At 44.5% G+C, this 26,899-nt stretch overlaps 1 protein-coding gene across 3 annotated transcripts in view; it reads right to left on the reverse strand.

The window, feature by feature from the left end:
• Positions 1-4,083: 4,083 nt before the first annotated feature.
• The window catches only part of AP1G1 (adaptor-related protein complex 1, gamma 1 subunit), a 30,951-nt gene continuing 8,135 nt past the window's right edge, over positions 4,084-26,899 (reverse strand). Inside the window, exons 5-23 of one of the 3 annotated variants that reach the window (XM_010157166.1) lie at positions 26,050-26,126; positions 24,851-24,859; positions 22,087-22,182; positions 21,560-21,640; positions 21,224-21,322; positions 20,764-20,819; positions 19,800-19,913; positions 16,780-16,920; positions 16,080-16,134; positions 14,592-14,714; positions 14,199-14,288; positions 13,599-13,726; positions 12,883-12,987; positions 10,860-11,001; positions 10,275-10,401; positions 9,727-9,822; positions 9,325-9,485; positions 7,654-7,752; positions 4,084-5,335 (exon numbers count right to left, since the gene is read on the reverse strand). In XM_010157166.1, the coding sequence (XP_010155468.1) occupies positions 5,234-5,335; positions 7,654-7,752; positions 9,325-9,485; positions 9,727-9,822; positions 10,275-10,401; positions 10,860-11,001; positions 12,883-12,987; positions 13,599-13,726; positions 14,199-14,288; positions 14,592-14,714; positions 16,080-16,134; positions 16,780-16,920; positions 19,800-19,913; positions 20,764-20,819; positions 21,224-21,322; positions 21,560-21,640; positions 22,087-22,182; positions 24,851-24,859; positions 26,050-26,126 (1,901 nt within the window). In that variant the 3' untranslated portion in view covers positions 4,084-5,233. Of the gene's footprint in view, positions 5,336-7,653; positions 7,753-9,324; positions 9,486-9,726; positions 9,823-10,256; positions 10,402-10,859; positions 11,002-12,882; positions 12,988-13,598; positions 13,727-14,198; positions 14,289-14,591; positions 14,715-16,079; positions 16,135-16,779; positions 16,921-19,799; positions 19,914-20,763; positions 20,820-21,223; positions 21,323-21,559; positions 21,641-22,086; positions 22,183-24,850; positions 24,860-26,049; positions 26,127-26,899 lie in introns of all 3 variants that reach the window. The other 2 variants (XM_010157167.1, XM_010157165.1) reach the window with 2 other exon arrangements.

Consider the following 26,899-nt stretch of genomic DNA (forward strand, 5'->3'; position numbering starts at 1 on the left):
CCCGGGCAGCACGTTTATGGAGTTCCATTCATTCACTCATTCAAGCGCTTGCCCGTATGCTCAAACTGTCCTTCACTTCCTCCAGAGCGGCCGTTGCCAGCAGCCCCCCAAGGCTGAAGTTACACAGCAGAATATCCCGACATCACCTTCCTCCCCGTCCTGTGCCATCGTGTCAGCTCCGACAGTTAGCTGTTGTCTGCTAATAATTACCATCATCACTCTGCAGTCTACCAGAATTTGATTAATGCTCCGAGACAGCCATTCAGGTCCGTGCCTGAACAGGACCAAGCGCATAAAGCCAACCGAAGCCTCCCGCCTTCCCCACACTCACCCATGGCTCCAAGCTTCCACGCCCTTTAGCCTGTCATCATCACGTTTCTTTCTTGCTACAACAATTCCTGGTCTTATCTCAGGCTTAAGGCCAGACACGCATTCCAGATTCTCGGTGTTGGTGTTACTGCTGTTCCAATTCTATGACACGTTTCCATCAAACATTCCCTGCCGCCTTCTGGCTCTATCCGAGCGCAGCATCGCAGATCCCGGGCACGTGCGATGGCACGGCACTGACTGTGCAGTGCTGCCCAGGGGTAGGCCCTACGCACGGGAGGAGCGCCAAGGAACAGCATCGCAGTGGTCTCTCCCGCTCCAGAGCCAGGGCCTAAGGCAACTGTCCGCTCGCTGCCACGCAAACTCGCAGTTTCTCACGCCGCTTCTGGATTCTCCCATACCCGGAGGGGTTTCCTATTTAAAAACAAGGAACTGACGGACAACCCATCTTATCAGCGAGGTTAAAAGCGCTCACGGCACTTTGCGCTAATCCATGTGATTAAGCCAAGGCAGTCCCAGGAAAGGCCACCTCGTTCCTAACACGTCCAGACGAGACACACAAGCTGAGAAGACCAAAATCACATTTTCATGAGGTTCTCCCTACAGAAAGGCACTTCTACCTACAGCTTTGTAGTTCTGTAACTACTCTGCCTCAAGAGAATTTCTATAAAAGGACACATGGCGTTACAGACGGTACCTGGCAGAGCGAAGTACAAGTGCATGTTAGAAACCACACGGGGAGTTCTAGTCACAGTAACATTTCGTGAGAGAAAACGCGAGGAAGACCTTCAGCAGGCATGAGCATTGCTTGAACGGACAAGGAGCCCACAACAATCCTTGTCCCGGAGGCACGTAGAGTAAGAAAGGGTTTGTTTTTCAACCAGAAAGGGAATCATAACCAACTCCAAGGCAGACTGCAAACAGCAGGGAAACAAATTTGCTGTGTTCAGATCCCGTCACACCTCCCTAGCCCCTGAACAAACTCCCTTGCAGGGTGCTGTTTCACGTGAACTGTTCTGTGACTGTCACTCATTCTGCTCTCCAAAATGTCCTGGAGAGTTTTTCAAACTCTGATGTTACTATTTCACAGCATCTGCCTTTTGTTAAGGCCAGACATTAACAAGCAGTAAGTCCTATCCCACTGTACTTGCAAAGAGCAACAAGGCACCGTTTGAAATCATTGAATATTGACTCATTTTATTAGTCACTTCATAATTCGTTTCAACCAAAAGACAATACACACAGCAGAAGTCTAATGCATCCCATGTAAATGTTTACATCCGTTATGCTCCTCACTCACCTAAGACTCAGCAGTCATCTCAGATTTTCACATCTCAAAAACAGGTCTGCAGAAGTTAGAATGCCAGCAGGCTCCCTGCTCGGTTTTTACTTCAGATTTGGCCGGGTTCGTTGGAGCTTTGTTTTGGGTTTTTGTTTGCGGGAGAGTGGTGTTGGGTGGTAGTTTTTAAACTATGTTGTCAAAGAGGTGGGATGGGGCTCTACATAAATTACAACAACAGGAAAGAAAAAGGAATATACAGGAATAGAGTGAAAGTTCAGAGGGAAGCAGTCCAGCAGCGCCTTCCCTCACAGCCCCCAAGTAGAAAATGAACACATAGAAAGCGCACCAGCAGATCTAAAAAAACCCAAAAGCCATCTTTGCTGCTCCATCTTGCAGCTAGTACCAGCCTGGGGGAAGGCACTAAGTCACCTTTCCCAGCTGTTTCGGCATCTTCTGAGTTGTATTTCCAAGGTACTGTGTTGGTGGCAGTCCCCTCACTGCTATTGCTTCAAAAGGTTGTTCAAGGCCGTATTTTGTCCCATCAAAACCTGGACAAAGTCAAATCTTAGGCCCTTCCCATGTCTCCTCTCCCTTTGGGCCCATTATGGCCACCATGATTAAATCTCATGTTTTGACTCAAAATACATTCACTTGGAAAAAAAGACATTCAACCCCTCCCAGCTCCCAAGTCTCCAGTGCAGATATTAGTAAGATTAACCACGAAGTATAATGCTTCCTTTACATCCCCCACGTCATCCCCTTACGCTGGAGCACAGAGGCGTACTTAGGGGTCAAAGAGCAAACAATGCAGATATGGGCATGTGTGAAACCTGGCCTTCCTTCCAGCATGTTAGCAGCCCAGCCCTTAGTGGTGACGGGAAGGAGCTTCAAGGACAACAGGAATGTTCACCTGCTACAACGGAGTACTCCATAGCCAAGGGAGGGCTTCAAGCAAAATGCATTTCAGGTACATGCACCACCTCCTTCCGCTCCACTCAGAAATATGATACAAAGCATCTATTTCCCAAAACATAAACACTGTGCAAGGGTGGTTGAAGGAGCCAAGAACAGAGTAGGAATTTACCCTCCAAGTTTACCAGAGACCAACAACTGCTGCTCTACAGGACAGAAAATCAGTGCAACAAGCTGTTCCCAACTATGCTGCAACAAACTGGCTGCGCGAGGCAACTTACTGCCTTCTCCCCGTCTCGTCTCCTGCGCCAGTGCTCTGTCCCAGCAAAAACAGGCAGGGACTGAGGCGTGCCAGCTCTCCGTACACGTGACCACGTACGATTCTCTAAGGGGGGGAGAGCTTACAGGGAGTTCAGGAATGAAGGCAAAGACTTTCCATTAGCTTCCTAGCTGTGACACCCTCCGAGCTCGCTGGAGTCTACATTTAACACGGTCAGCTTTCAGCACTAAGGAGTTTGGGCTAGTGTGATGGTGAAGTCACAACTGCAGTGAAAGCAAAGGTAAATGCGCAGCACCTACAAACGGACTTTGATTCGGCCACTGTCTGCAAGACTGCCTGCTTCACAATGCTTCTAGCTGAAGCAGGGACTGTACCTCACCACCGTCAGCAAGGCACGACCCTGCCACAAACCAGGGTTACTTTTAAGGAAACCATACATCATTCTTACAGATTTTATAATCCTATGCTGATGCCAGTTCCAGCCAAGTAATAAAGCTCTTTGCTAATCCAAAGGCCCAAACCTGTTTAAACAGTAAGGCAGCAGAAATGCCCTCTGAAAGCAGCTGAACTTACTCCACTACGCAGACCAGCACTTAGATCAGCGACAGTCAGTTCTACATTGTATTACTTCCTGCAGCTAAACCCAAAGCAGACTGAACCACCTTTATTGGTCTCCTGTTCCCATACAAGGGCAGAATAGGTCTTCAATTTTCCCTAAGTACACTGTGCACCACTCACCGTGTTTTTGGCAAGGACTGGAGCTTAGTGTTAGCACTTTTGCAGATGCAAAAAGCTATGTCTAAGCTTGCCATCAGAGCACTGAATGGTCACTATCTGGAAGGCCCTCAAACAGAAATAAAGCAGATATGCCATCTGTTTCTTCTGAGAAAGGACTGGGGTTGGAAGCTAGAGAACCTTCCGCTTACCAGCACACTCATGGATGAGGATCCAAGATACATCCTCCCCTCTCTTCCTCCCTGAAGAGCAAACATCTGAACAGTTCTGTCACACTGTGCTTTGTATGTCCTATACATCACCTCCAAGAGAAGGCACAGCATGTACCGCCTCGACAACCGTTCGCGCTCGGAAGCGTAACTGAACGCCACTTTCTGTAAGCTTAGAGTACTGGACCTCTCTCTCCGGATCGAAATACTCAAGCGACTGGTTTCCATTCAAAACTCAGTTTAGTTACTTTCAGTCTGAACCTGAACTAGCACATTTCTCTGAACGGGGAGCAAGGAGCAAACTACAAGGATCAATTAAGTAACAAAATGGGAAAAGGTCTCTTTAAACCGCATGGTCTTTATTTCAGTGCCAATATTACAGATACAACACAAATATCCCAGTCAGAAGTAACTCAAATGGAATCCAGGGGGTCTACAACAGGCTCTGGAAATTAAATTGGGGAGAAGGTCTGGAATAACTGGGAAGAGCAACTTTGCAGCATAATCTCTGATGAGTCTCCCAGCAGGAACAGAGCCCTTGCTTAAAGACTGATCTACAAAATTGAATGTCTTTTCTACCCATAAACCACAACTAACGAGTTAAAAGGCTTTGAAACCATCTGTGGTAGAAAACCAGCTGCTCCTTGGATCTCTACATCTCTCATACATCACCACACTTTCTGGGGAAGCTACAGAAGCCTGTCTGGGAATCTGCATGGCTGTAGCTATTGATGGAAAGAAAGAAAATTCAAGTGTAAGGTCTTCATTTCCAAGTACAGCACCAAAGCAACTTTATCAACTCTCACCAGCACCTCTTTTCCTGCACTGTCCCAGGTTTGCAGATGAAGTCCCAAGGCCTAACTTGCTCTTGGTATGTATCACATAACTAAGAGGCGGGTGTATACAATAATGCACTGAATAGGCCGTAAGAAGCCTCCAGCCCCTTCAGACGTAAGGGATACAAGAAGAAAGGCAGGACAGCCTGACATTCCCCAAGTCCCCAGTCTGAGCCTCAGATGAAAGTGCCTGAAGGAATCCAGCTAGTAATGAATGACAACACGCCTTGCCCAGCCCAGGGAAAAGACAGAAGAAAGAAGGGGCAGCTGTTCACTTGCTGCACACAGAAGAAAGTTTCCCTGCTAGAAATTCCAGACTTCCCTTCCAAACCAGGCTGTGTTTCTTTGCAGGGGGGCTGGGGGGGTGGGGAAGGGAGGGGAGAAGGGAATGTTGCTTCTGGCTGTGAATGCATGTGTGAGGGAGTGCACAGTAGCCTCCACAAGCCACCAGCCTCATCAGCGGAGGAGAGAAGATTAGTCTTAACAGATATGCTTCAAAGTCAGCAATCACTTCAGGAAAATTCCTCCTCATCAGCAGGTCTCATCTGTTCCCCATGCCCATGGTGCAGTTTGGGGGATTGCCAAGGATCATAACCTTCTTCCCAGAGTTCTTTTGATTGGGTGGGGTGAGAATAAGAACGGTGCCAGAGCCTCACTGCCAAGACTGAGGGGGGAAGTTGTTGACTTCTGCTAGATCCTGCATTGCTGAGCCCTTGTGATTATACGTCAACTTGATCCGCATACGTAGTTGTTGCTACAAGAGAAAAGGGGGAAAAAAACAAACAAACACAAAACAAATTCAGGTCTTGATTAAAGGTCAGCGAATTCCCCCCACGTACAGCTCCCCTCCCTTGCCCCATGGATACAAAACACAGGCCTTTCCTCACCACAAGAGCTTGCTGAAGGGATGCTGTGACATTGCAGACAAGTGCTTTATCTGGTAGGACACTGACTGGCCAGTATAGTTCTCAGATCAGAGAAACTCCCAGAGAAGCTGTAGCACAGCTTCTACCCACATCTCTCTCTGCACTGGTCCTGTTCTCACAAGCACTCAAGTCTTTAAATACAAAAATAACTGCCTCAAAATTCCCAGTTAATGGAAGAAAGCAGGAGGCAGATCCAGACTCTGCTGCTCTGCACCAAAGCTCACCAGGAGAGGCATCTTCCCCATACGAGCTGTTATCAAAGCAGCGGTCTGGAATCTCCAAGTATTGCCTAGCTCAGTAGCATCGTGAAGGAAACAGCCTAGGGAAGACTGGAAACTGAGCCTCTAAGAACATTTCCTCCCACTGCGAGTAAATGATGGAATAGTTCAGAAGCTCTTCTACACTGTCATTCAGCTGCCATCCTGATATTAGGTGGCCCTTAATAACAGCTAGAGCACAGCATGCTCCAAGGAGGTTCCCTATTCTCCTCAATCTCAAAAATACTTGTTTCCCAAAAACCCTACGAGAAAGAGCAAAAAGTTGGCTATTTCTGGCTCTTTTCCCCATACCTACGGGAATTATGCAAAAAGGATAGCAGAGGGAAGAAAGGAAAACAATGACTGCTCCAACTAGCCTCAGGATGAAGAAGCTATGCTTTATCACTAACAGATCAATGTAATTGCTGTCAGTTTTTGTTACATTTGGTGTTGTTTTGGGAAATTCAGCCATCAGTTTAAATCCAGCATAATGACAGTCTGTGTCTGGGTCAACAGACTTTTTTTTACAACACCGACATGACAGCCACCTCCTAAGCAGCAAGGCTGTTCCTAAGTTGCCTCTCAGAGTATGCCAGGTAACCACACTATCTCATGGAAAAAGGCTCTTGCAAAGCTGTACTTTCAGGCAGCAGCAATCTAAAGGACAGTAAGAGATGCTCAAACACCTGAGGTCGAAGAGTTAGAGAACAGTGGGCAAGAGAAAAAAGAGTAGTAAAGTACTATTTTGCACCTCTTTATTCTGAAGTGTTCATAGGAGTGCTGGTGTTCCAACAAAAAGCATCCCACTACCCAGGTGTATTTCACCTTGTCAGCCCCATCTAACCCAGATCCGTTGCGACTTCTGGCCCACAGCACCACAGAGACATTCATATCAGATGTTCATATCAGATGTATACAAGACAGAGAAATTAGTCTTGTGGCTTTATATAGGCAGAGGGGAGCACACTACATGGAGATAAGGGGAGATGCATGGAAACCACAAAAACTATGCACTAGAAGACAGTCATTTCATGGGAATCTTGGGCTGAGATTTGAGCATTTTTCTAATTTGCACATCAGTCCAGCAGCAACACAACATCTAGAGCAGTATGTAAGTGTAAACCTAAGAAACTTAAGATGTTTTAAGTTCTTAAAGATGCTGAAGATCTTAAGGATGTCTCTCAAAGGAAAAAATGTGTGATCTCAATTTTACTTTTTTTTCTGATGCCATCTAAATACTTGCAAAGCCTCTTAGGGAGGATGTGTGGTCCACATCCCTCCCTCCCACTCAAGTCTGTTTTATCCCCTTCTTGAAGCCTGTCTCTGAAGGATGTAAACCAAACGGTATTATGATTAAATCACACCTAAAAATTCTTTCCATCAACTGTTTAAAGCTACACCCATCACATTACAAACACACACCACCACTTGAGAAAACAGACAATTTTGTTAAGATTATGGATCAAGCTATTCCTTGTGTAATGAACACTTGAACTCTGCTGCAGGCAGCAAGAACAAACGTTGAATATATTCATATGTCAGGATGCTTGCCTTGCAGACATCACTTCCGCAACACATACAAACGCCAGGTTGAGATCCTCTAGAAAGGCCATCAATAAACTTAACCATTCCAATGCAAAAGACACTCATGAATTCAACACAGCAAAGCTGTGAATCTGTTTTAGCAGTATAACCAAACAGAAGGCCAAACCAGGACCTCTCCTGTCTGTTTCCTAATTTTTCCTAGCCCTAACCAAAATGACTGTTGTTAAAAACACATCATTCACTGCCTCCACTCTTATTGTCATCAGAGGTGCATCCCTAACTGACAGCAACTAAATGCAGATTTCAAGACAATATCTTTAATAACTGTTCTTGGAATCACTCACCTTTTGTGGATTCAGGACTTTAATGACCTGTGTGATGGTCCCAGAGTTAAATGCAGGGATGACACTGCTGCTGGGAGACAGGAGCTGCAGCTGGAATGTCTAAAGAAAGAGCAAAGAGAAAACAATTCGATGCTTAATCAAGTAAGAGCATGAACTGATTTGTTTGACTGAGAGAAAGCAAGGAAAACTAAGAGCTCCATTCCTGGCCCTGAATAATCAGTTCTTCAATTCCTTATCTGTAAAGAACAAAATATTCACTGGCCCACCTGCTTTCTACACAAGTAAGATCCAGGCAGCACAAATACTAGGGGATGAGGGCTTACTGTAGTGTACCAGGATCAGCAGTGATGCATCGTTTCAAGTGTCACACTCAGAGGAACAGTCAAGGCTGCTCAGCTCAGCTGTAACTTCAAGAGGCCCATTCTTTCCCCAGTTCCTTCCTACGACAGGTATGAAACCTGTCCCAATTAGTTAGAGCATTACTAATTCCTAGAAGTGAAACTCCTGGAAGCAAATGCATTTTCCCAAACTTGAACTTTCCAATCACACCCCACTTAAACAGTCTGTTCTATTATAAACTAGGTGATTCTATGATTCTGCCCCTGTACTCTGCTCTGGTGAGACCCCACCTGGAGTACTACATCCAACTGTGGAGCCCTCAATATCAGAAGGATATTGACCACTTGGAGCGAGTCCAGAGGAGGGCCACGAAGATGATCAGAGGGCTGGAGCACCTCTCCTATGACGAAAGGCTGCGAGAACTGGGCTTGTTCAGCCTGGAGAAGAGGAGGCTCCGAGGAGACCTCATTGCAGCTTTCCAGTATCTGAAGGGGGCCTACAAGGGTGCTGGGAGAGGACTTTTTACAAGAGCCTGTCGTGATAGGACAAGGGGTAATGGGTATAAATTGAAATCAGGGAGGTTTAGATTAGATATCAGGAAGAAATTCTTCACAGAGTGGGTGGTGAGGCACTGGAACAGGTTGCCCAGAGATGTTGTGGATGCCCCATCCCTGGCTGTCTTCAAGGCCAGGCTGGATGTGGCTTTGAGCAACCTTGTCTAGTGCAAGGTGTCCCTGCCCATGGCAGGGGGGTTGGAACTAGATGATCTTTAAGGTCCCTTCCAACCCAAACCATTCTAGGATTCTATGATTCTATAAACTAGGCAATATCTGTCTCCACTAGTCTGTGCTGCATCTAAGTGCACGGGGAGATGATTCAATGCTTAAAGGGGTGAATTGCCACGTGGGAACTTCTAAGCTTTTATAATCAGCTTCAAAAGATTTTTTTCCCCATGCATTCATTGCTGCAAAGAGCAGCACGGTGTAATTTCTTAGAAACTAAGAATAAAGGTAAAGATTAGCATCCTCACTTCTTTTCACCCAACATTCTTTTCCATGTGGGTCAGCAGCTTTCCTAGAAAGTAGTGATTCTAAACCAATATTTTATGCAAGCAGAAGTAGTCCAATCTGACAGGAACAGGTTTTCTATTGCATTTAACACATTTACTTTCAGACTAGAAAGAGATGACCAAACTGAGCACTCAGAGAACCTGCTAACAGCTCTTAGCCTTGTTTACCATGCTGCAAGTTCCTGTCTGCATGAAAGCACTGATCAGGAAGCATTTGCAGCTGACCCTCAATCTGTTACTGCAGTTGCTCTAAGCGGCTCTACCTTTGGTACTGCAGCTTGGAAAACAAAATCTGTCATATCCAGCTCTGTGCTGTTGGAGGCCTGTATCGTGATTACAGTGACGCTAGGGTTGGTGTTCGACCTCTCAAAGGTGAAGTCAATCTTCAGCCCATTCTTGTTGTACGCAGTAATTGAGGGGATTCCTGCAGAAAACAAAACAGTGGGGGAACTACAGAATCTGGAGATCATTCTCAACATCACAGAATGCATTTACTTCACCCCAAACATGAATACTTCTGAAGATTAAACACCACCCCGCTCCTCCTGCTCCTGTCTGTGCCACACTTCACTTTCAAATCTGCCCCCCCTTTTTTCACCATCCCTTGTTTCCTCTTCTAGGCAGGTGCTGTAGCGCCCCAGGCTAAGGATTTACATGCCCCTAACCTGCAGCAATATCATTGAAGAGAGGCTGTGACGAAAGTCCATCAAGCAGGAACGGAGGCTGTGCTATCTGGGGTGCAGGGGCAGATACTGGAGAACCTACAAGAAATGTTGATGGATTATTACTTAGCTGCCATGCAACGACAAATAATTACTCCTTCTCCACAGATCCACTGCTGCGTATCATATTTCTTTACATGAAGCTCTACAAATCATCTGCGTTGTCATCCTCCCCTTCTCTGCTTTTACTAACAAGGTCTGGCTCCTCTTGAGCTAGAAAGCATTCAAATGGAATTAATTCCTCACATCTCCCAAGCCTCTCTGCAAAGGCTCACAGCATTCCCAGGCTGCAGGGTAAAAATTGTCCAGACTCACCAGCTAATCACGCAGAGCTAACCTCACTTAATTCCCTGACTCCCACCTGTACGCTGATATGGATCTTGCTAAGAATAAGTGTGAAGACCAGGACTTGATGGAAACTGAAGAAATAGCCAGCCCTCATCCCGCCCCAGGACTGAGAACATGGACTTTACGAGCTGCAGCCTGCTCACCTGTTAGGTTGAGGTCTCCCAGGAGGTCAAGGAGCTCCCCACCAGCAGAGGCTGGCTTGCTTGTAGGTGCAGTGGGGATTACAGGTGTTATATCACTTCCCCCCAACAAGTCCAACAAATCATTTGCCTAATGAGAAAGTGGATGTGATAGTTACATATTCAACTTCCTGCTACTTTCCCTTGCAAATGTAATGGATTCTACTTGCTCTCAGACCAAAGACCAATATAGCTGCTGGCCAGTCAGACAGGGTCTTCATTTGGCTATGGTCCCATGCCCCACAAGAGACCTACTTTCCATGCTCTTGGGACCACAGAGCTAGAGAAGGATGGAGTTCATGGACACTGAGACAGGCTGGGGGAGAGATGGCTTTACCCGCCAGCTCTCACACTCCCCACGATGACCTCTTCCACACGCCTGTTCTCGACACTAGAGCCATTAGCGTAGAGAGATGGTGCAATCATTGCCAGGCCACAATGGGCAGAGGCAGAGAGGGGGAGGGAGATGCTCTCAGCTTACTGTTGGCAGTGGCTATTAGTGTGGGCTGACCAGCAGTGGAAACTTAATCCTAGATCAGTTTCCATTACCTGGCTAGCAGGCTGCAATCCGGAGGGTGGAGGTTTGGTTTCCAGTACCGCTGGCTCTGTCTCCCCGTTGGTCTGTACAATCTCAGTAGGGCCATTTGTGGTGACTTTCTCCATTACTGGCATTCTCTCAAGCAGGGCTGGCCTGAAAGAAGCTGACATAGTTACACTGTGCCATCTTTCTGGATCCCAGTCCAAATACTCAGACATTCAGGAGACGATATACACAAGGCAACCTGCCTTTTCCTTTTAGCTCCAATGCAGGGAACTGTAAGATTGCATGACAGCCTGAGGTGATCAGAAGCAATCCCTGGCATTCCATGCCAGTGTAAATACATTAGTTGACAGCTGAAAGCCAAACAAGACCTCCTGCCTCCTGTTTTCCCCAGTACTTGATACAGTTTCCACTGTGGGGCTAGGATAACAAACCCAAGACAAAGATTAAGTAACTGAGCAATGGTGGATTCACTGCAGACACGGGGCACTTGGCTGCTCTGTTCCATATTCAGTTGGGTTAGAGTCAGCCCATTCGACTTCTCTTTGCAGAAGGCTTAACCACTTCGAACAGGTGACAATTTGGGAAAGCAAATCACCATGCTCTTCTTTAGTTAAATTAAGTTTCCAAAGAGATTAAGTTCAGCCCTTGAGAGTACCCTCCTGAAATGATACAGAGACTGAAGAGGCATGGGATCCAGAATTCAGACATCAAACCAAAAAACTAGGAAAACCTGTATAGGGAGAACTAGTCTGTAATACAAGAATGGCCATTACCCTTGCAGATCAAGCCACAAAGTGCTGCACGTAATAGGGGTAACCCACACTGTCTATGCATCTTTTGGCCGGAAAAAAGTGTTCCAGTGTCAATAAACACAACAATGGGCCACATTTCTTACCATGAACAAAGTCTTCATGAGCAGAAGCCATAAAACACTGACCTTTACACTGTAATGAACACTAGAATATATTGGGGGTAAAAGTACAGATACTGTCTTATAAAACTGAATGAAGCTCACGTGTTTTTTCTGAAGTGCAATGCTATCCAGAACTATGATTAGCATAGACTGTCATCTGATCAAAAGCCAGCTGATCACCAGACACTCTTGTCTGCAATGGTCAGCTCAGACCAAAAGGCTCTCATGCTAAATTATTCTCTACTCATAAGGATTCATGTGAAGCCCTGGGCAGCTCACATGCCTTAGCTCATAAGCCCTGGGCAGCTCACATGCCTTAGCTCATCAACATGACTTTTCCAAGAACAATCTGAGTTGCTCCATGGATCCCACGGGAAGAGAGAGAAATCACAAGGATGTTGTGTCCTACGGATAGTGACTAGGATGGCATACATATGGGGGGGGAGTGGGGGGGGGGGGAAAGGTTTGTGAAGAGCCTTTGAAACAAGGTTTGGGGGCCTCTACACAGGTAATATTCAGTCCAGTGGCACCCATTTTCTCATTTTCTCTGTCCTCTCATCTAGTCTCCAAATTGGATGCTCCTTCATCCAATGGAATCTTGTGGCAAGTTTTCAAGGATGAATAAAATTAATCCCCAGAAGATCTCCTCCAACCTCACGATCCTCACTGAACAGAATCTGTGGTGCTCCTACATATCACCAATTAACTATTGCACATAGCTGATTAATGACTATTCTGCAAAGAAATACAGCTTTAGTTATTGCAACAAAGTAGGGTTTTAAAACTGAGAAGTATTATCAGGTGGAGGAGTTACCTCAAGTTCAGAGCACAGCTTAGAGGACAGGTCAATAGATCTTTGCATATTTATTCCACAGACATTCAAGCTCAAAGCAGGGCAAATGTTTTGGCAGAGAAAGTCTCTGACCACAGAACAACCTCCCAGGATATGTTAAATTCTTAAAACACTCACTAACCCTATAGATGAGGGAGACTAGTTCCCCTGTAATCCTACCAAAAGCACCAGACAAAGCTCTCAAAGCACAAAGCGTGGTACACAGGAGATCAGAGTAGATGATAACGATCCTTTTCAAACACCAAAACTCATTGCCACTTACCTCATGTGATCATATTTCTTGAAAAGTGCATTATATTCCACTGCCCTCTGCTGTAGCTCCACATCGATGCTGCTGCCGTAAATGGAAACCACCTTCTTGATGCGACTGTGTGAGGGCAGGGGGGAAACAAAAAAAAAACACCACACCATGGAATTAGCAGCAGTAAGCAAGAGATGAGCATGTGTCATCCAGAAGACACTATCTGGGTCTCTGCTCAACAGGTGTCCCATGTAACTTGTTTAAAACAGCAGTCACTGCTGTTCTCCTGGAGTATCTATGCAACATCTCTTTTTGAGCTGTCCCTTCACAATGGCATCAGCAGGTGATCAATACACCACCACAAAGCGAATCAGAAGAAAGCTCAACTACCCTAACCAAGCAGTCAACAGTAGGAAACAAGGCTGTTTTTCTCTCCATCATCTGAAAAGGGAATTGGAAAGAACAGTATACTGAAAGGACAGACTTATTTTCCCCATAGAGGGGTTTTCAAGCAACAACAAAATGGATTAAGTCAGGGCATCCACAGTGAAAACAGTACAAACCAGAGGAAGACTTCCACCCTGCAAGAAAGGAGGGCTACCAAAGCCCAGAAGCAACAAGATGACTCTTGCACACCGCTGAAGCAGAACACACCAAGGAGTACCTCTACTGAGGACAACTGATGCCAGCATATTTGCAACAAAGCCCTGTGCAGTACAACATCAATGAGAACTCACTTGACAGTGCAGGTGAACCTTGTGGAAAGCTTCATGATGGCAGTGAGAGCATAGCCTCGTGTAACAGATGCAGACATATTAGATATCAGGACGCTTTCTAAAATATCAAGAACTTCATCCTCTGTTACCTGAAAAGGTACAGGAAGGCGAGTTTGAGACAGAGCAGCTTTGCAGCAAGCCTTCCAAGACTGTCAAAACCCGTCTCTTGCTTAATGCCTGTGTCATACCTCCTCCACAACTTTGTGAGCCCGTAGCATTATGTTCAGAGCGTATGAGACAGATGCATCTACGTGGAGATCTTACAATACTAGTTTTAAAATTTACTAGTGCCTGTTCCACACATTGAAGAGCAGGTTCATCACCAAAATACACAGCTAAGACCCTGCAAGATCGGTTAGCACTGAAACCAATTGTAGCTGCACCCCTCACAGCGAGTGTTTATGCAGCCCACGCCTGTAGCATGGGAAGGAGATTCCTGTCCAGAGCTATCACTATCATGGACACCAGTTAAATAACTGTTGCCAGCATTCCCCTCACACAGCCAGCATCAAGCAGCACCATCCTCAGCTAGGTACAGAGTTGTCCTTTCCCAAGCTATACCTGTATTGGTTCCTCCTCTTCACACTGACCAGACACCAGGAGATCTCCATACTCTCCTATGCACCAAGAGGCCACTTGCACCAGGGGCTGCTGTTAGAAGAAAAATCAGATGCTTCAGACATAAATAGATGCCTGTATGACAAATTAAACCACCACCAGTCCCCAGAGCAAGCTTAGCTCTCCTTCCAGCCAAGGAAGTTCTCAGAAGAAACAGGAAAACTGCGTAAGAGAATTAGAGAAAATAAAGAGAACGTGAAGTTATAGAAGACATGCCTCCTGTGCAACCTGTCCCTTGGAGCTAGACAGTGCGGTGTTGACTTCCCTTGAGATGCTTAAAAAATATGCTTATTGCAGTACAACAAGGAAACAGAAGCTGGTTGTGTTTGGTATTACCTGGGAGTAATCACCGAGGATGGCTTTGTAGAGTCTCTGCACAGTGTAGGCATGCATCTCCACACTATTGGTTATTAGTTGTATCAGATTGGGAACAGCATCATCACGGACGTAACTTCCTGCCTGCAAGAACAATTGTCATTAGGTTTCACCATCCGACTTCTCAGTAATACCCAGCATCTGCTAAGATCCTGCACAAAGCCGCCTGACGTGCACGGAAATAAAAATCCACCTCCTCATCCCCAAGCACTTTGCGGTTCATTCTGAGCAGGCTCAGATGGGTAAAGCACAGGACAGTACACTGTCTAAGGAACTCAACTATACCCTGCAGCACAGGGTTCTTATGCCCACGCTCTATCCTCTTGACAGTTTCAGGATATCTATGGTGTGGATTTCTCTGGGTATAGTTGAGTTGATTTTTATCAACTCCATGCTGCTTTGGGGGAAGGAGGTAGAGAAATCTGGAGCAAAGCTGAGCCTGGGAAGAAGGGAGAGGTGGGAGGAAGGCATTTGAAAATTCAGTTTTAAAATCTTATTATCCTACTCTGATTTGATTGGTCATAAATTTCCTCAAATTAAGTTTGGTTTGCCTATGATGATAATTGGCGAGTAATATCTCTGTCCTTATCTCAACCGACAAGCCTTTCATTGCATTTCCTCTCCTCTGTCCACTTGAGGAGGGGAGTGACAGAGCGGCTTTGGTGGGCATCCGGTGTCCAGCCAGGGTCAACCCACCACAATGGCTGATGCCAGAAATAAATTCTCAGTTCAGAGGAATCTATTATTCTGTTTCAGGATGGCAAAGTAGCACACGAGCCAGACTCACTTCTTCATGCAGTCCTTAAATTTGAACATTCATACTGATAAAATAAATCTCTCCCCACCCCTTTGCCTCAGGAAACACACTGCCAACCCAAGTTATCAAGATCTCTTCCCTGTTGTTGGCCAAAACACTACTCCAGTTCCACCTCAGCTGTGATGTTTATAAAGAAATTACGTAGGTGAAGAGTAATAATTAAACCCAAAGAAGAGGAACTAAAAGCTTTTAAATGAAACTGGATCAACAGCCTTCACGAACTCAACTTGGAATAATTCCAGGTAATTGTTTCATCCCCTTTCTCTTTGCAACTCACTTGAGGCTGTGTTCACTCTCCCCTGAAAGCACTGTATATTGGAATCACAGACAGCATAAAAGCTCTCCTAACTTAGAAGCTCATCTGACTGCTGCAGTAGAAAAACACTCTGCTATGCACCTGACTCTTGTGTGTGTCTGAAATCATACATTTCCTCTAAAAAACACCCAGTCATTTTTACTGGGTGTACGCATTTCTGACTGGCTGCCTTGGGTCACTACCATGCAAGTGCACTTCCTCTGCGTTTTGCAGCATGTGTTCTCTGCCAGCCTTTATTGCCACCTCCTACTTGATGGGTAACTTCCTACAGAATTAAATTTTTATGTAGCCACACACAAGGGGGAATTTGACTTACCGTTGTTAAGACTCTCATAATTGTGTCTATGTGCCAGCGTTTGGAAGGAGCATATCTGCCAAAATTAAGAAAACAAGTTAGAGCAATGACTGCTAACCTTCAACACCAGCAAGAAAACCATCATCACCACAACCCACCCACTCAGCTACTTCCTGGCCCACTGTTTCCCCGAGGAACACACCAACAAAACACACACAAAAACCTCCCAAAACACCACACACTTCACATTCTTTGACTTGCTTTTGTATTAATGCTGACATTGGAAAGCTGAATGAATACACAGGCCTGTGTAACACAGCACAGCCATACCTTGCACATACAATACTTCAAAGTCAGGCTGCTGCTCACAGCGGCTCACCAGCAATGAGATCGTCTCTGTGTGCAACTAACCAGAGAGACTGTGTGTGGGGCAGGGGCAAGGGCAGGAGCTCACCACTGTACCTGTTCCAAAGTGCAGCACAATCAATATTTAGTGATACGAGGACTATCCACATGTGATACAATGGGGTGTCCCAAGGCACTAGTCTGTCCTGCTCCTCACAGCAGGTTAAAACTCACAAACCACACACAGGTCAGCAAATGCAGAAGAGAGGATCAACATATTCTCTCTTGGGGAGTGAGGTGGGGAGGTACAGCACACAAAATATTCGTAATTCCAAGGATGTAGAAAAAATTAACAGCAAGTAAATTGACCCCATACTTTTCAGCTGCAAGGAATATTCCAGATGCACAGTCTGCCTTGAACTCTGGTTCACAGGAATCTAGGAAATACAGCAACTCCTTCATCATTCCACGGACATTATTCCCATTAACAAGAGCAAAACTCAGTTCCATTGCACGCCTAGGGCAAAAGACAGAAAACCAATGAAGTATCTTCACCTAGTGAAATAAAAAGCCCACCCCAAGTCCAGCTACTCAGATGCACTTACCTTTAACTAAGAAAGCAGTATTTATTAAGCCTTCCACATCAAACATGCCAGTATTTTCCTGTACATGGGCACACAATAAACATCCACCCCCATAAAACCTAGTGGTGTGTTCTAGAAACCCCCATCCAGATGTCCTAAAAGCTAGAACTACTTTTCAGCCACCAGAGTCCATCTGCATTGAAGTCTGACAGTCCAACTGTTTGTAATCGCATGCTGGTCATTTCTAACACACAACTGCAATAACTAATCCATGCTACAACACTTTCTCCAGCTTCAGGGATCCAGAAGAGACTTGTTTTGATCTCCATATAAGAAACACAGTAGAGATTTAAAATATTCCATGTGTGTTTTAACTCCAATGATTTTCATTAAAGTCATCATGTGGAGATGCATGAGTTAGCTATCCTTCCATGTATTTACTGGCAGCAAATCCATGAGCGGTCCCACCGATTCCGTCTTGCACCAGCGTCAAGCTTGCCAACCTACCACTACATGGACACAGTTCTTTTTGCTGATTGCTCAGTGCTTTCCCAAGGTTCATGAAACACCAACAACTTAGACCAGGAACATTACTCAATCCAACGGTATTGGGCACAAGCTATTTTTTCACGAATCTGAAAACATCTAGACAGCGCTACTTCTCAGCATCTCCTTAGTTATTCTTGTAGTAAAAAGAATTTCTACAGAACTGTGAAGTGTAAAGGTGTTATTTTGCTTTTTATACAACTAATATCCAGGGACCTACAAAACAGAGGTGTTCTGAATTGGAGTGGAAGTACACAGCTAGATCGCTACTTTTTGTCACCTAGATCTGTGGCTGGTTGAAGACCTATACGGTTATTAGAACTGTTCTGATCTCCCCAGTGAGTCCTCAACTTGTTACATCTAACTCCACAGGGTTACAAGCTTTCCATGTTCGTGTTTAACTTTTCAGCCACATTACAGCAGAGATGTCAATGCCGTAGGTGCACAGAGGTACTCTGCAATCTTAGTACCGGGCATTTATCTCAAGACACACTGCTTACCTTCAGTGATATTACACCGCTCATTTCTGTTACAAGGTTCCTAACCATGTAGTTTAATCATATTAAACCAACAGACACAAAGACTTGAATGAAACAGCAAAGCCATACTGAATTATACACCACGGACCAAAAATGCACTGCAGCGGTTAAAAGATGATGAGAACAGACCATGCCAGATAACCAAAACCAGGTTATCTGTCTGTCCCTCAAGTCCCAGCCCTTGACACTTGCTACGTGGGGACTCTGACATACAGTGAATACATTGCTTCAGTGAAGACAGTGCATTGTCAGCAGCACGAGTGTCAGCATGGCATCATGCTCTGCTGATGGATCACTCAAAGGCTTCATCCTCCAACAGCACTGACGTGAAGCTGTCCTTTGTAGCATACCTATGTTTTCCTAGCAGGCACCTACAAAATGCTTTCGTTGCCTTCTACCCAAAACCTAGAGGGGGCTTTGCCATTCCACAACCTGGTCTCACGCTGGCTCTGGCACCAAAAAGCAACAGCAGCAAGCATATATATATAAGCAAGCATATCTTGCTTAGCATGTAAGATACAAATTTGTCTTTTGGGATAGATTGCAACTGTAAAAACAGATTACATGATACCCATTACATAACGGTTAAAACCATGTTTCAGAAGCAAGACAGATCCAATCCCTTTCCTATTCTGTACTAGACTGAGCAGTGCTGGTACAGTTCTAGACCGGATTCAAAGATGAGCATAATTTGAAGAAAGCCTGTCAGAGCAAGTATTTATGGCATATCTAATCAGTCTGACAGCATGAAAAAAAAAAAAGTCATTGAGAAATTCTGAAAGTATATTCATGTGACAAGAGCTCAGTGACATTCTGGCCTGCAGCAGACAGATTCAACAAGATGCAACTGTCACCATCACTAACATGTCATACACCGTACTGAGCTCAGACCACCAGCTACAGAAAGAGTAACTATGAGGAAGAGGGTTCTGAAAGAAAGAGCAAGCGACAGGCCGAAAGACTCCATTTAGAAGAGCAGTATTCCATATAGGTTGGGCAAAAGTGTGCTCTAACAATTCAAGAGTATCTATGAATGTCTGACAGAAACAGGCAAAAGTTACAATCATGAGTAAAAGGAACGTAACTGAAGCAATGAGAAGAAACAGAGGAAGAAGTTTAGGCTGAGTATCAGAATAAAGTCTTCCTGCAGTGACAAGTAAGGTTGCAAGCCCTCCCACTGTCTAGGGAAGTAGCAGCACACTGCTATTTCACTGACACATGAACACCAAGAATGCGTAACAGGACGTGGGTTGTAGGCAAATTATTTCAACAGTCAAGTTAGGTCTGGATTCTATCACTGCCTAATCAAATTTTATCTGGAATAGGTTATTTGGATGGCATAATGCTGCTACAAGACAACATGGCGCTTCCTGTTTGTCTGAGAAAGAATAGCAGTATAGAGCATGTCAGAGTAGCTTTGGTTAGGATCATACTGTATGGAGGCTCTCCGTCTTGCGAGCATGCAACCTGATCTCCACTGAGACTCCATCATGGAAAAATTCAGGCAAACAAAAATATGTTCTTTTCAATCCAAGATTCGTAAAATGTAAAAGCAGCTTCCCAATGAAGGTGGCTGCACATCTTGATTACCTTTGCAAAGGTATGAACCATACTATGCATTAATATTCATCTCAGTTCCCCAAGGCTACTGTAATTTTCCCCGATGCCCTGCTCACATTCCCTAGGCTGCCAACCTTGAGAGTCCATGTCACTGATATCTCAATTACCTTTTAATGGAGACATCCAGATCCTTCAAGCAGTCCACAATCGTGCTTCTATGCCGTTGTACTGCATTATGGTCTGTCTGCACAGTTTTCAACAATGACGTCAGAGCTACATATCTGCAATAATGACACACGGTAATAAACAGTTGACAGCAGCATTCAATTTCTATGCACAGACACTCACATTCCCCAAGGCCTAGCCTTACCTTGCAAGGGAACAGGGTTTTCTTGTACTCAGTAACAAATGGAAATCTTCCAGGGGACTGCCTGGCCTATCTTGAAAGGTGAGTCACCACCCTAAACTAAGATGCCTAACATCATCCCACTGACCAGGCAAGCGCCTGTCCCAATTCCTGGGCTCATGTCAGCTGTCTAGTTTTCACAAAGATTTTGAAATGACAAGGCAATTAAAGATTTGACCTCTGCAAACCAACTCAAACCAGCATAAGCTGCAATTCCCAAGGCCAGTCTTCTACCTATACCATGATTTGCAGTCAAAATGCCTAGAGATGGGATTCAATGCTAGCAGGTGCATCAATTCCATGTCCGGATTCATAGTGACCAAAGCACCATCAAACTTCCTTGTTGCCAGCAGCACACAGTCAGAAAAACCCTAGTCTCTGCCTAATTTGTCAGATCTCTAGTGCCAACTCTGATCTGAGTATCACCACAGACCAGATGGGACAAGACAGGAGATTCACAAGTTTTTGGAAAAAAAGCTAGACTAGATTAAAAAAACCCCACACATTAAGAATTAGGTCATACACCCAGGCTCATCAACTAAAAAGGACAGGACCACAGTTAAGATTTGCACAGAGAAAAGAATGTAGCAAAGAAAAAAGCTAGACAGTCTTACTAACGCCAACAACAAGTCTCCTGGAAAGCTCTACTTCAGTATAATCTTTGTGTAACAGCTTCCCACACATTTTAAACTGGGTGTTGCCAAAACATACTTCATACAACTTACCTAATATTTTTGTCGTTGTTTAATAAGAAACGGCCTAGGATGTTAATGGCTAACACCTGCAGAAAGAGTTAGGGAAGGTCAGTCATCAAAAAAGGCTGCTGGTCATCTTCACTGTTTCAAGATTATTTCAAAGGCAATGTGTCAAAGCTACCATTGCGGTTCTTGGCCAAAAGAGTAATAAAGAAATCCAGAAGCTGCCTAAGCAGAGGAAGAGCTGAGAAACACAGCACAGGCTCTCTCCTGCACTCAAGGGAACACGGTCTGCAGGAAGTTTTGCTTTTTCATTTTTGCTTTTTAAAAACAAACAAACACACACCACTTTCTGAAGAGGCTACAGTCCTACCTAGAGCCAACCGCAGAGCTGTGTTTGGGTTAAGTAACTTGGCTTCATGTCCTCTAAACAAATTAATACTAGCCTAGAAAGATTAAAAAAACAAAGGCCATAGCAATGGTCACTTACTCTCAGTCCACTCTCAGATTTTATGTCCATAATAGTCAGCACAGTTTCATAGAGAATGGCATTTCCCACGTTTTTACTTGTTTCTGTATTAGTGGCAACCTGGAGAAAAGAAACAAAATAAGTGACTAACACATCCAAAATGGACACCCCCCTCCGTGCTGTTCTGCAGAACAGGCAGTGAAACTACCCAGTCCCTAGCAAACAAACAGCACTCCTATGAACATGTCTCTCGCAGCAAAATCGCAAGCAGCTGTATCCTCACCAGTGCTGCTCAGTCCAATTATTAAGAAACCAAAAGCAAAAGTTTAAGCTGCTCATCAACCTTACAGACCTCACCTGTGCAAGTATATCGTTCATTGCTTCACTAGAATCGTCATCATTTCGCCCTAAAATTCTTAGTAACCGCAGGATTCGTACCTATTTGACAAAACAAAGCAAAGAAACGCTCACTGGATGGCATGTTTTACATGGGGGCTATGAAATACCAGTACACTTTGAGCAAAACAAGCTGCCGATTTCCTTTCCTAAGCAAAATGCTGAAGACCTTTGCCAACAAGAACAGGCTTATGGTGTGCTCATTTTCTTCCCACTAGCCAGAGTTAAGAGTACCCCCACACACACATGCACTAGGCACAGCCTTGCAAGACTAACACACTATATAATAAGGCACTAAAACTGTTGTTTAACTAAGGCAGTTGTCTTTCACTAAGGGAGATGAAAAGCATTTGCACAATCAGCTCTAAGAAAGACACAAAAATTTTAAAATCATAGAGCCGACCTGAGGTAACCACCTCATCACACCTGAGTCCCAAAACACAGTACTAGAATTAAAGCTATCAATTACTGTTTGCATCAGTTCTTACCTGCAAAAAGGGGTCACTGATCCCAGACACATCATGCTCTGGCGAATATCCAGACATGATAAGGTTCTTCAGAATACGAACTAATTGGGGAACAAGCTGTGAAGAAGAGGGTTATCCTATTAGGGTGTTGTTCCTTCCCCCACGCAGCTTTGAAGTACAGGTCCAAGAATAAATCTCATATTTGAAAGTAAGTCAATCTATGGATTGATTCTTCCCCGAAGTTCAACCTGCACACCTAGAGCTGATGTTGTATGAATACTTACAGCTTACCTAGGGCACAACTAAAAACAGCTAACCTGGGACCTCAGAACTGTATCTTTAAAGTCCTGAATCTACCAGAGCTGGGTCATTGAGACCTGAGGGTAAATACCAACTCAAATTCCTCTCTTCATGAAACATGGATGTGCCAGGGACTACTAAAATGGTGTAATTCCAGGACTTTGCCTGTGGGCTTTACATCAGCTTCCCGACTCACTTTTAGCATACATCTCCATGGAAGCATCAGGCATAGCCAAGTTCTGGTCTTTTGAAGTACTGTACTGCTATTATTAAATTATTAAGAATTCCTTCAAGTCTGACATTCCATCCAACTTAGCTTCTAGAAAGAAAAGCTCTGTGATCTCCTTCCTCTCCAAGAGTTTCCAAATAGGGCAGGGAAGGGATTTTCCTCCAGCCTTCCCCCAGGGCCCTACTGCTAGTCTACTACTTCACTGCAAGTAGCTCCAGGGTCTATTCTCCTCCTCTTCATCCCACACTTCTTGGCCAGAGCAGCAACACTAAACTGACCAAATTCTCTGCTGTACTGCTGTTAGAAGGGTTCTGCCTAAGAGCTGAGAAACCAACAGAAGCACTGCTACCATGCCGGATTCAGGAGCACAAAATCGTATCCGCTTTCACTGTTCATATTTTAAAGTTTCTTCCCGACTGTGCGGGCTAAAAAGCTTTCAGAAGCACTTCAGATTCCTCAGAAGTTGATGGCACTTGTCTCCCAGTGGACATCTACCCATAGGAGTATGTTATCTTTCAAGACTTGTACACAGCTTTGAAGAAATGCTACCTATTTGCAGAAGCTTGGTTCAACCCCCTACATCTCTGGCATCTCTGGTGATGCACTTCATCTGTCAGGGCAAATCTGAGGAACTGTAACAGAATTTCCCTGTAGCATCTCGCACATGCCAAGTAAGTAATTAGTTTAGGGCAGAACACAGCAAATAAGCCAATCATGAAAGCAGACAAGCTACAACAAACATATATCTCTAAAAACCTTCATAGCAGCTATTAGAAACAGAATAGTCTCAGGGTTGAAATGGAAGCTCATTTCCAACACATCCTATGAAAAAACTTCACTTTGAAAATATAGAAAACTAGACTCATTCTCATTGGTGTGCAAGAGAAAAGCCACTCCTTGTGGATGACAGAGATGCAGATCTCCACAAGCTTTATTACTTCCACAGAAAGCTGCTTCTATCCCTCAGTGCTGGTGTTCCTGAAATAATCCAGACACTGGCTGGAGCCAAAGCGACCAACTACACAGGGGTGTCATGGCAGCTGCACTAAGTGGATTTTTCATTCCTGAAGTATGGCTAGCACCAGGACAGCATCACTCCTCCTCTCAACTCCATGCATGAAAATTACAGTTTATCAAAATATTCTCTAACAAAAACCCTTCCCAATGATTCACCCTTAAGATTTCAGGAGTTTCCCATCCCTGAGCTGCGCTGCTCCTACAGTCATTTGTGCCTACGAGTCAGAGACTGCATTCACACTAAATTTTTACCAGATCAGAGATTGCTTATAGTAAAAGTTGCCATTTCTGACAATATCGAGATGGTGGTTCAGATTCAGGACAGAGAGTGGCAGGTGCTAAAAGCACAATGTGACTTTTAGAGCCCAACAGCTGAATGTGGACGTACTAGATGGGCCATCTTTTCTGGACTAAGGTCCTGTACATTTGTGGTACAGTGAAAGAAGAAAACCATAATCTCTTAATTCCTACCTTTGCTCTTCAGCAATTAGAGTCCTCAAAATGTGCATTTCATATAACACACAAACAAAAGGAACCATGAATTTCCTATTATCTGCCTTAAAGAGGAAACCAAAGGGTGCTGCAACATCTTCCCTCAAGACAGTGTAATAGACAAGTGGAGTGACCTGCTGGAGCATTCCGGGAACCCCAATTAACATTTTCTTTGCCTTCTAACACGCAAGAGTTATCAGGACTGAGGACAGAACAAAGGGAAACATTACAGCCATGGAGATGGTTGAGGGCCGTCCCCCTGATCTTCTGTAGTCAAATGACACCCATGAAAAATATTGGCAGTGCAGCTGTGTTCAGCAGCTCTCTGCAGCACAGCAAGCCCACCTACAGGGCCGTGTCTCCTGCTCCCTTTTGGGAATCACCCGAAGTTGTTCCATGCTTCAAGCAAAACACAAAGCCCAGTTTGCGATAAGAAGAAAACCCCAGGCTACAGTTTGCCTAGGCACACCAAAAAAAAAAAAAAAAAAAATCCCTGACGTATTCTTCAGATGGGAAAGAGCTTGAGGAAAGCAAGCTCACGTTTGGAGAAGGCCACAACTGAGATTCAGGGCTGCCATGGGTTCAGTGACAAGACCAGACCAGCACACAAAAAGCATTAGACAAGTAAATCCGATCTAAGCGTGTGGCATCAATCACAAATGTGGCATTGAGAGGCACTGCCTCACAAGACACAAACATCTACAGATTCAATGCAAGCATGCACCATCTAGAAGAATTAACTCTTACCTTTTCATTCTAATACACAGCAGGATTCCCAACAGACAACAGGGACAAAACAGACGAAGCAGGCATTAGGCACAGATCAATGTTACACCATTCACAGCATAAACAGCTACAAGAGATGGCTAGAAAAGAATCCACCTAGTACCTAAACTTTGTGGACTCAGCTCTACCCTCTTTTCCAACAACTATCACCTCAAGTGAGCAATTAGTAGTGGGGATGACGACCTTGAAGACAACCCTAGTCTCACCTACGTTCCTGCTTTGACATACACAGTCAGGGCAAGGGAAGATGCGAGCCAAAACGCTAAGATGCATCAAAGCATGTACTGTTTGAAATCCCTAATGATACAGACAAGCCAAGGAAGAACAGTAAACTGGACATGCAAATAAATAACCACCTTTAAGACTTTTCAGAGGAGCAAATAGCCAGTTCTGTTCTACCAGTTTTATTCAATTTCTCTTTCTTTGACCAAGAAGTCAGAATGACAGTCAATGCAATTTTCAAATGCCCTTCTATCAGTTCTCTTTCGCATGGCGATAATACTGCACAGCAGATTACAGCAAACAGCAGAAGAAGCTTGTGCTGGGGCAGGGGGAGAAGGAAACATTCCTAACCAGAGGAAAAATAGTGATGCTGACTCTCAAACCTTTAAGTTAAACTGGAAAATGATGCAAGATATCATGCACCAGAGATGTGGTATCTACAGAACTACAACTTCCATTGCTATTTTTGACCTGAGTGTATACAATTGTGTGGCTTTGGTTAAGGCATTCAGGTGTTGGTATAAGCCTCAGTTTTTCAGCTCTGCCTCTTTAATACATTCATGATTCCAATGTCACTGTGCAATTAGCTACAAAAAAAGTTAAAAAAAACCTCAGGGAGCAAAGAGGACACTTCAAGTCTATTGTAAGGATGAGTTTCATGAAACATTTTAAGACTGATATTTTGTAACTTACTTATTGAAGGGGATTAAGGCTAGATACACACAAAATTCCCAAATTTAATAATTAAAAAAAATTAGAATAAGCCAACAACATTATTAAATACATCACCCAAATAGTTGTAAGGATTTTACTAGAAGATGTGCACACTGCTCTCACTAGGGAGACTAAGAGGACACATTGGTAAAAAAAACCAAAACCCAACAAAACCCCAACCCACCACAAATATTAATTCTGCAATATTATCAGTTCACACTTACCTTTCTAAAGTGTGCGAGCATGTCTGGGCTTCTCTCACACATCTCTGTGAGGAGGACAACTGATGTGTGAAGAACACCTGAAGGTGAGGGAGAGGGGAAGAAAAAAACATATCTACATTTAATAATTTCATTGGCTCCTGACATGTGACAAAGATCATAACGAAATGACAGGAAATTAAAAACACCTCTTGAATCCAACATAACTACCCCAAAATATATTTACACTTGCAGCTGTTGGGCACAGCAGACAGCAATGTGCTCATGTCTTAAATCTGCAACTGAAGGCCAGAGAAGAGAAACTGGACTTTGTCTACAGAAACTTGCACAGTAAATATGCAGTCAGATGGTAGAGACATAGTTGGACTAGATGAGCATTAAGGTCCCTTCCAACTCAAACCATTCTGTGATTCTATACAAACATAAGACTCTCAAAGGACAATATGTGTTAAGTGTATTGTAGGTGTTGGGTTCCCCATGCTTCCTGATCTTCTCTTGTTTGGGTACCCTAGCAGACCTCGTATGACCTGAACTGAGCCCTCTTTCAAACGTTTCCAAACTCAGCCTAGAGAAAGCCCACAGCAGACGTCTTGGTCAAGCAGTGCCTGCACACCGGCAGCCTGCTGCCGCGTGCCCTGCCTTAACAGAACGCAAAGTGTCCCTGACAATCGTTAGCAAAGGCATGTCAGTTCCAAATCATTCAACTCTGTGTCAACGAAAGATAACTCAGCAGTGAGACCTTACCTTGTGAGGCATGGCACTTCCAACAATGAGCATTACTTTTTTCCCCCGCATTCAGCTGTAACACAGCAATCCTTCTCAAATGCTAACTTTTTAGGTATTCATTTTCTAG

This window comes from Eurypyga helias, unplaced genomic scaffold (assembly GCF_000690775.1).
Source record: "Eurypyga helias isolate BGI_N326 unplaced genomic scaffold, ASM69077v1 scaffold24288, whole genome shotgun sequence".
Lineage (NCBI taxonomy): Eukaryota > Metazoa > Chordata > Aves > Eurypygiformes > Eurypygidae > Eurypyga > Eurypyga helias.